Source organism: Salminus brasiliensis, chromosome 4, assembly GCF_030463535.1.
Source record: "Salminus brasiliensis chromosome 4, fSalBra1.hap2, whole genome shotgun sequence".
Taxonomy (NCBI): domain Eukaryota; kingdom Metazoa; phylum Chordata; class Actinopteri; order Characiformes; family Bryconidae; genus Salminus; species Salminus brasiliensis.
In genome coordinates this window covers 8186099-8197025 of record NC_132881.1, presented here as the reverse complement: position 1 = coordinate 8197025, position 10927 = coordinate 8186099, and the positions used below count along the sequence as shown (strand labels likewise).

Here is a 10927-nt window from a genome sequence, read left to right as displayed (position 1 = left end):
TAATCAAGTAATGTACTGATATAACCGTCTTAGTAGGCCGCATGTCAACATTACTTATGTTAAAAGCTAAGATTGACGACCCCCACCTCCTCCCCAGTCACATCTAAGATCATGAAGTTTCCAAGATGGCATGGTCTACTTATGAAGGCAAATCTGATAGAAGTGTACAGGTTAATGTTACAGTAGATGCTGTTGGGAGGATGCTGAGTGGTCAGTACTCTCCCACATGCCCCACAGACTTTTATTTCCACTGCTGTGTGATGATTTACTTTACTTTTAATAAGATGGACATATTATAGTAGATTTGGTTACAGTGAGGTCAATAAGTATTTAAACAGTGACACATTTTATGTTGTTTTTTTTATCAGTAGATCACCTTAATAGATTTTAAATAGAGCAATCATGAGAACTTTCAATTGAAAGCTAGTAAATGTGGCTATCATCTAGCAACACCAAAAACCATAAAAGGCTGTAAAAAATGTGGAAGACCACTAAAGTTAGTAATACAGATTTTTTGGTGAGGAAAAACTCATTTAAGTCAGAACACTCAAGGAGGTAGCTGTATTATTGTCAAAGTCAACATTTAGAAGCATTAAAACAGAGGGTTTACTTCATGATACAAACTACTGGTAACCCTCCAGAAAAGAAAAGTCTGATTATACTGCTAAGAAGAAAGCTGAAATAAAGAATCATGTGAGTGTGGAGCAGAAGAGGATGGGGTTATGACAGAAAATCTACCAAGTCATCTGTCAAACATGGTGGAAGCAGTGTTATGGCATGGGCCTGTAAGGCTATTAATGTTACTGCTGTTTACTGATGACGTGGCTGCTAGAGGAGGTATGAGGATGAAAGTATGTATGTACAAAAAACTGAAGGCAGAAAGACCCTCAAACAAACAGTGAAGCGATGAAGGCCTAGCAGAGCATCTTAAGGAAATAAATTCAGCATTTGGTGATGTCCATGGGTTTCAGACTTCATGCAGTCACATGGTTTCCATCCAAATACCAAAAACTTCTCCTGAAATATGTAACTGTCAGTTTGTCCAATTAGTTTTGAGCTTCTACAAATGGAGGTACAACCTGGACTGTGCGTGTGTTAGATCAGCATATATAAATAATAGACTTTTATGTGGAGATTGCTTTGAGGTGAGGCGAACTCCTAACACATCTGATACAGCTCTAAAATGGGATGGATAATTAGCTGATGAGCTGGATTAGGTGTTTTGTGGCAGGGAATAGTTCAAACTCTGTAGAACAGTAGGTCCCCCAGGAATACAGCTTGTGAACCTGTAATCTAGATGATTGTCTCAATATTGATGGGAAAATTGAGACTGGGGAAGGTAAAACTACTCCCAGATGAGATGCATGTGGAAAAATGCAACCTGGCCTGTGAATTACTCCGGGTAAAAAGCTTTAAAGAGCAAAGGGGGAAATTAAATAGTTTTTGATGTGTTTTCTAAATTTGTGATAAAACAAAAAAGGTCATAAACATGCTTTTTTAATACTTGGTTATATATCATCTTGCTTTGATGATAATATTGTGAGGTAAGAATTACACCAGCCTCTCATTTAGCCTGCTCTTGCACTTGAACTTTGATTTGTTGAAGCAGAACACAGCATTGACAATCCAACAGGGTGGATCATGTCTGTTTGTGATCAACAAAACAACAGTAAAGCTTTTTTATTATTATTATTTATTTATTTATTTGTAGATTCGTCTGAATTGCTAAATAATGTACTATAAAAAGATAAATTAGTGAAGCATTTGTTTGTAGTTTACTATATAATGTACATTTAATAAAGCGTTTTGGGGTAAATCTGTTTGGAAAAACTGATTTTCAGCTGTTTTTCCAGTACCAGTATTGTGGTGTTGCATTAGTATAACAATTAGGAAGAAAAACTTTTCTGCATCCTTACCACTAGTGTAATTAAGCAAAGTAAACAAATTTTTAAAAATCTTGCTTAAAATATTAAGTCATGTCATCTTTTAACGTTATGCCTTTTGTGAATCTTTTACTCTTAGTTATTGACAATAACAGAAATGTTGACCAAATGCTTGCATGCTGCTGTATGTCTGTAATTGGTTTTGCTTATCTTATGAAAGATAAAAGATATAACCTAGTATATTCGTGTGTTTGCAGATAGAAGAGGGCACCTTGCCTCACAGAAGTGCTGTTGGTTTTCCTGGGCTGGCTGGAGGATTCACTTTCTCAGTTTATGGTGGGTCTATCTAAATTATGTAGTGGCTGTCCTAAAATTCGGGCTTGTGGATCGACCCCATTACCCACCCCTGCATGAATTTTTCATCAGGAATTGAATGACTTTGATTCACCTCATAGTGGTAATTGTGCACTGTTGTTTTATCGATAGCTGTGAGTGGTGCTTACATATGCATATGCATTGCTAACTTCCAGCTAAGTCTGCACTTACCCTTGACCTTTCTCTACCTTGTTGTTCGGTATACACTTTGCCGTATTTGCATTCCGTCTCTCTCAGATGTGGAGGTGCTGAAGGAGCTACTGCGTGGGCGAGCTGGCAGGCAGCAGGCCCATGTGGCCAGGTTAAGAGAAGAGGACAAGGCCTTGCAGGAGGAGAGCCGCAGGTATGGCGACATGGTGTTCGTGGACGTGGTGGATACTTACAGGACTGTGCCTTCTAAACTGCTGCAGTTTTATAAATGGTAAGTTCTGCACACTAGTCACTGCCCTGCAACCACCTCTGAATATTGCCAGTAGATTACAAATAAAAAATGGGCTTCAGAATCCAGCAAATTGCTGCAAGGTGCAAAAAGCAGTGTTACAAGATTGCTGACACAAAACCTTCTCTTTTAGATCTTCTGCCAAGGCCAGAAAAGAAATGTATATTCCTAAGTTTGTGAATTTTACTCAATTCAGCCCGACAAACTTATTGAGCTTACTCAGCTGGTAGCTTCTTCAGCCCCCTTTAGTTGTCATAGAGTTTATCTACTCGAACACCTTCAAAGTGGAATGTTTTAGGGTGTTTCACATACGTTTCTTTTTTTTAATATGTTAAAGTGAACCAACTGCAACTGACCTGTGCTTTTGATCTATAAACTGTAAAGGCAACTCTTAACCTTTTTTTACCGTTAAGCACTGATGAGACTTCAACCCACTTTGTTTGTACTGCAGCTTTACATTTACACTGTATTTACATGTGACTGATGCTCTTATCCAGAAGAACTTGCATTTGAATTGTTATGCTGGAAGGAGAATGTGGCCTGAGGAGTCTTGCCCAAGGACTTATAGGTCACATTCAATGTGTTAAGGACCTGTATCCTTCGATTTGGCAGGCCTACTTAATGAATAAAAGTATTGGGACACATGCTCATTCATTGTTTCTTCCAAAATCACAGGTGTTAGAGTGTATCCTGCTTTTATTGGAGGAACTGTCTCTAATGTCCAGGGAAAGCTTTTTATCAAGATGTTAGATGTTCGCCACCCCACCTCACCCCCAACTCCCCCACTCATCTCAAAAGTATTGACTGAGCACCAACAATCATTCCAGGGAACGCAGTTCCACTGCTCCACAGCTCAGTGCTGGGAGGCTTTATACCCCTCTAACTGACGCCTGGCGTTAGTCATGATGCCAGTAGGTTCATGTTAATCTGCTTCATGTTAATGTTAAAATACTTCTCGACAGGGACTGGACAAGCAGAATGAATTCTTTAGAAGGGGTGTCCACAAACATTTGAACAAATTGTGAATTTTTGCGTTGCTGTTTAATTTAAACAGGTACTTCTTGGTTTAACATGTGATTGATTGGTCTATGCTTTGAAGCTGTTGTAATATTAGGATAAATATTACATTCTGTATTAGTTTACTCATTAAAATGTCATCTTTGATTCCTGTGATGCTAACAAACTTCATGCTTGAGTAAGAACATTTTTTTTTTTTTCTTTACCAATACCCTGTCGGTATCAGCACCAATACTGACACTTGCACAAAGTGTCGGTATCGGTATCGGCAATAAAGAGCTTGAAGCTTACTGACGACTTTCTTATTTTATTTATTTATTTATTTTATTTATTTTTACTTTTTCTTTTCTTTTTTTTTGCATACTATAAAGCCAAACATTTTTGACTACAAGTAAAAACCAGTCATAAATAGTTATCATTAAACAGACAATAAATGTAACTAATGTATTTTTTTTTTCTTCTCAAAAAAGTTTGCTTCTTTAAAGGCCATACACTGAAGTTTAGTAAGTCGTGTACCTGAATGTGAAATTGTGTTTCTAAGCTGGCATTGTTTCACTGCTCTGAAATGTGGATTAAAATTGAACACCAATTAAAACAAGCTTAGTTTGGTGAAGTTTGGCAAGATTCCCTACCTGCATGCGTTTCTTCATTGTGGCCATTTTTATTTTTGTCATAGCTCTGAAACTTACAAACATACCTAGAAAAAGTGGAACGCCATAAATACCAGGAACAGCCTTCTATCTATTATTTAAGTCAGAGTTCGGTATCTGTACTCTGTATGGGCAGGTACAGGTGGTCTGGTATCAATATCGGAAAGGTAATAATTTCTACATAGAAATACTGTTTTTACTCTTTCTTTTTTCTCTTAATTTCATGTCAAACTGAAAAATTGAAAAAACAAAATGCATTAATACAGTAATACAGGGTTTTTGTTAAAGCTATTTTATCCTGCATAACAGTCTTGTCTGTTGTTTTTTTTTATTTTATTTATGGGGCCCGAGTGGTTCAGCGGACTAAGGCGCTGTCACTATGATCAGCGGATCACTGGTTTAAATCCCGGTCATGCTGAAACCACCGGCAGCAGAGGCCCCAAAACAGCACAGTTGGCCCTGCTCTCTCCCCACATCGTTTCTCTGCGGTGCTGGCGTCTGCAGGCTGGTGCATTAGACCCGGGCATACAGCACTTTCCTCCAGGCGCGTTGGTTGCCTGGTGAGGCTGCATCAGCGGCAGTTTAAAAAATGAGAGGCTTGTGTTGGTCCGCCCTCACTAGTGTCCGGGGCATCGGCTGGCCATCAAGGGGGAGAGTATGTTTGGTTTGGGTGATTGGCGGGAGGAAATGGGCAAGAATTATTTTTTTTATTTTATTTTAATTATGAAATACTGTATACCATGACCCTGTAAAACCACACTGTTTCCAAGACTGTTATGTCGTGTACAATTCGTATCATTGCAACCCTGATGATCACACAAACCCACAAGCTGCTGTTCTCCTGAAAAGTTTATTTTTTTGTTACCCACTGTGGCTGGGTGTGCATAGCCTCGAGGCTCTTCAACCGTAAAGCAAAACACGAAGCGTACTGGAACCGTTTTGTTCTCACAGAGCATGAATTAATCAGACCACTAAGCAAACCACAAACTGAGACCACTACAGGGGGTTGGGCTGGGTTTGGTTTGTTTCCTGGGTCTGTTTAAAGGGTTCTGAATTGTTTGACACCTTCAGATATGAACAAAAAACATGACCCATCGATCTGAAACCGCTTAAAGTGTGAAAATGCGTTTGAATGACGGTTTTTGAATTTTCCATGCTGGTAGGGCTGTGAAGAATGCTGACTTCAGTCTGCTCCTGAAGACTGATGATGATTGCTATATCGACGTGGATGCTGTTTTAATGAAGATTGACCGCAAGAGCCTGACGCGGAACAACCTTTGGTGGGGAAAGTAAGTACACTGTGGGCCTGTCTGCCAGAAAGAGGAGTTCTTTCTGAATTTTTGTAAAGTTAATGTCAGCTACACATTCATCAAAGAATGATTTCCCTGTAGCTACAAAATGTAGTTTGTTAAATTCTGCATTAAAGGGACAATACAGCCAAGATTCTTTTACACTATGTAGTCCCTCTAGTCTAACCCAGTGTATTCAGTTTGCTTGTGTGATTTCTGTCATGTTGCATGTGTAGATATTATAAATATATAGGTATTCTAAACAGAGAATTTAGTCTCTTCAGTGAAGTATTGGAACAGCAAGGCCAGTCCTTTTGTTTTTGCCATCAAGTGAAGATTTGGATTTGAGATTATTATGGGAATAGATCAGAGTTTCAGCTTTTATGTCCTGATGTTAACTTCTAGATTTGTTAAGCAATGGCACCTTTGGTGGCAGACCACCCAATGTATAGGTAAGCAAAGGTGTGAGAGCATGTAGTCTTAAAGAAATTGAAAGTAAATAAAGCATAATATTTGTTACAGATTGACGGTTACTTTCAAAGGCTTTTCATTTTTTTTTATTTCAGTGATTTGTTTAGAAGCTTTTCTCCCTTTTCAGGAGGTAAAATGCATGATCAACTGGGTTAAGATCTGGTAACCTAGAGTTAGGTGGCTTCCACTCTTCATCATACCATCTGCAACCCACCCAAACATCTGTACGTCTGCTCTTACTGTCTTGTAGAGGGGAAACCAAGCCAAACCACCAGAACGTCTTTACCTGAAGAAATGGCTCTGTTATGAGGCTCCAGTAAAGTAGATGCATCGGGTGCCTTGGGTAGGTTATTGCTTAAGCTAACGACTTGCCTAATAGCCGCACCAAAACCGACGCATCCGTTTCACCAGACAGACATTTCTCCAGGTAAAGATGCTCTGGTGTTGGTTTCCCTCCACAAAAAGGTAAGAGCAGACGCACAGATGTTTGGATGGGTGTTCATTTTTGATTTAGCACATAGACACCGGTCATCTTCTTTGGATATGGTGCCCTGCAGCACTTCAATCTTTTTGTGTTGTGTTGGAAAGCTCGTTAGCTCTGCTCTAAATGGCTCTAAATGGGGTTAAGTAGCCTGTTGCGATGTCTGGTAAACACAGTAAGCTTCTTTCTCATCAGTGTTCACAGCGGTAGCCTACTTAAGACTGCATTTACTTCTAATGTGATGCGACCATAAACTATTTGATACAGAAATTCTACACAAAAGCTAAGAAACAAACCCTTGAAAGTGGGCGTGACAAAATTAGGTGGACGCAGTTGGAGAGTAGTGTAAGCTGTGCGAGTAGAACAGATGGTTCTACATTTATATGGCTTCTGAACATATAAATCATATCTGAATCTTATAAATCATAAAACCGTAAAAAGGATGAAATCCAAAGTGCAGTTTCTTCACAGGGTCACAAACGTAAATGTCATTCAGTAAATGTTAAAACTGAATCAGGAGAGATAAGAAGGTTAGCTTGAGCTTAGATGGCATGATGACATTCTTCTTACAACAGAACATATTTGATGTTTGAGCAGCTGCTGTTGACTAACTGATGCCAGTATTGACAATTTAAAAAAAATATGCGTCTGAGAGAGTGAAGTGAGGGAGTGTTGGAGTAACAGAAAAGCTAAACCAGGCTGGCTCATCCAGGTTTGCTTGCTCTCTGTCTTATTTGAACTCGCTAAACTCGCAACACAGTCTTTAACAGAAAAGTTCACTTACTTTTTCTAGCCTGCACAGTGGATGTTTACCGAACATGCTCAATAAAATGAACAGTACAACTGTGTGTTGTTGGTTAGATCTGTGACCTCATTTGATTTGATTTAATAATCAGTGCTGAGATTCAGGTCATTTCAGAGGGTTCTTAACCTTTTATTTCCCCTCAATTTTAGCTCATAAAGTACAAAACAAAAATAGCAGGTTTTTTTAGACATCAGACATACATTGGTAAATTGAATTTTGGCCAAATCATCACTTTAATACATTATATCAAATATTTTAGAAATGGTAAAATCTGTTTGTCATGGTTGTATGCAGATGTAAAATCTCCCAGAGTCAGATTACATGTTAACTTTTTAAACTGAAAAATAAAAGTTTAACTCTGGTTAATTGGTTCTGTGTTTAACACGTTAAACGTAAAACATAAAATATGACGTAAAAGTTTTAGCACTTACTCTGTTTTTTTTTTTTTTCCTTACAGTACTTTTAATTCAGTAAATGAATTGAAATTATCTGCTAAAATGTGCAGAAAACTGCCATATGTAAGTTTGCTGCCTTTAGAAGATCTGAGCTGGGGTATCCAAATGACTGCATACAACCTTACTCATATATTTTGCACATGAATTAAAACATTATTAATATGAATGGCAATGATGGTTATAAACAGTATGTAATATACCTCTTCAGCTTCAGGCAGAGCTGGGCTGTGGACCGCGTAGGAAAGTGGCAAGAGCTGGAGTATGCAAGTCCTGTTTATCCTGCATTTGCCTGCGGCTCTGGTTACGTGGTGTCCAGGGATTTGGTTGTGTGGCTGGCCAGCAATGCAGAGAAGCTGAAAGCTTACCAGGTATTGTATATTCTTTACATTATTGTGTTATGGTTTTAGTAGAATAAACGTAAGACAGACAAGCATGCTATGATTAGCATCATGTGGTCATGTAGCTTTACCTGCCTTGACCACACCGAAATCTTTGTAGCATTAATCTTTGGCGGTATGGTCAAGGCCACTGGTTGGAGTGTATGTCAATTTAAGCATGTGAATTTTACAACCTGACAAATGTACATTTTGCACAACATAACACTGAAAATAATGACCAGCTCTTCATGTGCTGCTCACTGTACTGTTGCTTCCTATTAATATTAAAAGCATTTGTAGTTAGGTAGTTAGGTAGAGGGTAGCTGTAACTTTTTATACATACAGGAGTTTGCAAAATATTGGTCACATTTGATCAAATGACATTGATTCTTGATGCAAACCTAAATTCACAAAGTTTTGTACAGTAACACACCACCGCCAAGTCTGGGTCACTGCAGCGAAAGCGTGTATTGCAGTGATATGAGTGGTTTAGGCACTGTGTCCACTCACTTTCCACCCAATAAGACACACTACATCTATAAGATGGACCAACTAGGTAGGAAAGTCATCTGCTCAGCTGTTGCTGCTCAGTTTCTGTTGGTCATCCTCTAGTCCTTCACCAGTGGTCTGTTCTCAGTCCAGAAGTGATGGTGAGGTGTTTAAAAACTCCAGCAGCACTGCTGTGTCTGATCCACATGTTCCAGCGCAACACCATCGTGTCATTATCACTGCAGTGCTGAAAATGACCCACCACCCAAATAGCACCTGCTCTGTGGTGCGCCTGACCATTGGAAAAACAAGGTGAAAGGAGGCTAACGAAGTCTGCAGAGAAACAGATGGACTACTGTCTATAATTATAGAAGAGTTCATGTGTGTATTTAGGAAGCAGTAATCAGAGATACATTTCAGATTCGTATGCATGAAACAAGTGTGCAAATTCAAAAATGGGGACACAATTTGACTGTGCTGTTTTATAGGGGGAAGATGTCAGCATGGGAATTTGGATGGCTGCAGTGGGGCCAAACAAATATCAAGTAAGAAAAGAAGTTATTCCAGCATATCGTCACTGTTTCTCACAAACTTGCATCTCCAAATCAGCAACAAAAACAAAATCGGCAAGCCTAGTGGTACCATAGAAGCATGCAATGGCAATGGCATTTGGGACTCCAGTATATGCTCTTTGTTAGAGAAGGTGCTGTGGCATAAAATGACCTCCATTATGTCAAGGTCGGCAGTCACCGCGGTAGTGATGCCAAAAGCAGAGCTACAGATGCTGGGCGAGGCTGCACTCCCCACAGTAGTGATGCTGAGGCTGCTGTTGTAGTGCTGATGCAGTGGTAGCGATGCTTGTCGACGCACTTCTAATGTTGAGTCGACATGCTGTCGCTATGGACTTTGACACACTCATCAGTGCCACAGTATGTCTTCACACCACTTTCCTTTTCAATAATATTTTAGGCAAGAAGAAAATTATTTTTAAGTGATTTCTGTGCATTTATGATGCAATTTTGAAACTGTGGGAGATCTGTATCAAAATGTGAAAAATTGCCAAAATGGAGATGCAAGACTTTTTACCTGACAGTGATGATATATTAATGTATGCAGTTTGCTAAATGTTTTATTTTATTGATGTGTGTGTGTGTGTGTGTGTGTGTGTGTGCAGGATGCAGGCTGGCTGTGTGAGAAGGAATGCTATGTGGACATGCTGTCATCGCCCCAGCACACTGCAGAGGAGCTGCGTTCTCTTTGGCAACGAAAGAGAGCTTGTGGAGACCCGTGTGGATGTGCCTGGGGCCATCACTGAATCCTTTAGGAGCCTCTGGGAACATCACTTGCTGCTCCATTAGGCTCCTGTCCATCTCCCTGACAAACACTAACTCTGTAGTACTGTAAAAAACTTCACTCTGAATGTTTTAGGTTAGGGTTTTTTAAAATAGCTGTTGGTGTCTTTGACTTGAGTGCTTGTTTTGAAGCAGCAGCAAAAGAGAAACAGATGCTGTTAGGGGACAACATGACGCTCAACAGTGAAATGTTTTTGCTTCGAGCGCAGGTTGTGATCACATTTTGATGTGAAATGCACACAGAGTTATTCATCCATCCTTTTAAAACCTAGTCTTTATTATTACATGCTTTCTTGACGTACCACAAGATGTCAAACGAATACAGGGTTTCTGCCATTATTATTCCTACTCTGACGTGGCTTTTCTGCATTATTGGATGCTAACTTTTAGCGACTGAGAGCCACGTTTGCCTTTTTGTTCTTTTAATATCCGTGAATTCTCAGAATTGGGTGGCAAATTGTCCTTCGCACCTCTTTTAGACTCTAGTAGATACCCAATTAGTGTGATTTTTCTTCCCCTTTCTGAGCACAATAAAAGTACAAATGGATGAAAACTGCAGAGTTTTCTGTATGTCTGTTGATAAATTAAGAGGATTCATTCTAATTTGTAATATTCAAGCACTCACACAATGGCTGTGCAGACAAGGCCAGTCCTGCTCATGCTAAAATGTGTAAAAGCTTTTGGATTTGACTTTTTTTTCTCTGTTTAGCTGGAGCTTGTGCTAAAACACTGTAGGGCATCAGCAAATTAAATAAACCCATCCTGTGATTTTTATTTTATTATTATTATTATTATTATTATTGAATCTTTTGGGGTCTAATCACTAATGCTTTCTTTTTTTCTA

At 39.2% G+C, this 10927-nt stretch overlaps 1 protein-coding gene across 2 annotated transcripts in view; it reads left to right on the top strand.

The window, feature by feature from the left end:
* Positions 1-10636, top strand: part of b3galnt2 (beta-1,3-N-acetylgalactosaminyltransferase 2) — a 27458-nt gene extending 16822 nt beyond the window's left edge. Inside the window, exons 7-12 of one of the 2 annotated variants that reach the window (XM_072677456.1) lie at positions 2141-2219; positions 2496-2679; positions 5528-5653; positions 8074-8233; positions 9220-9276; positions 9906-10636. In XM_072677456.1, the coding sequence (XP_072533557.1) occupies positions 2141-2219; positions 2496-2679; positions 5528-5653; positions 8074-8233; positions 9220-9276; positions 9906-10046 (747 nt within the window). In that variant the 3' untranslated portion in view covers positions 10047-10636. The remainder of the gene's footprint in view (positions 1-2140; positions 2220-2495; positions 2680-5527; positions 5654-8073; positions 8234-9219; positions 9277-9905) is intronic. The other variant, XM_072677457.1, reaches the window with a different exon arrangement.
* The last annotated feature ends 291 nt before the right edge of the window (positions 10637-10927 follow it).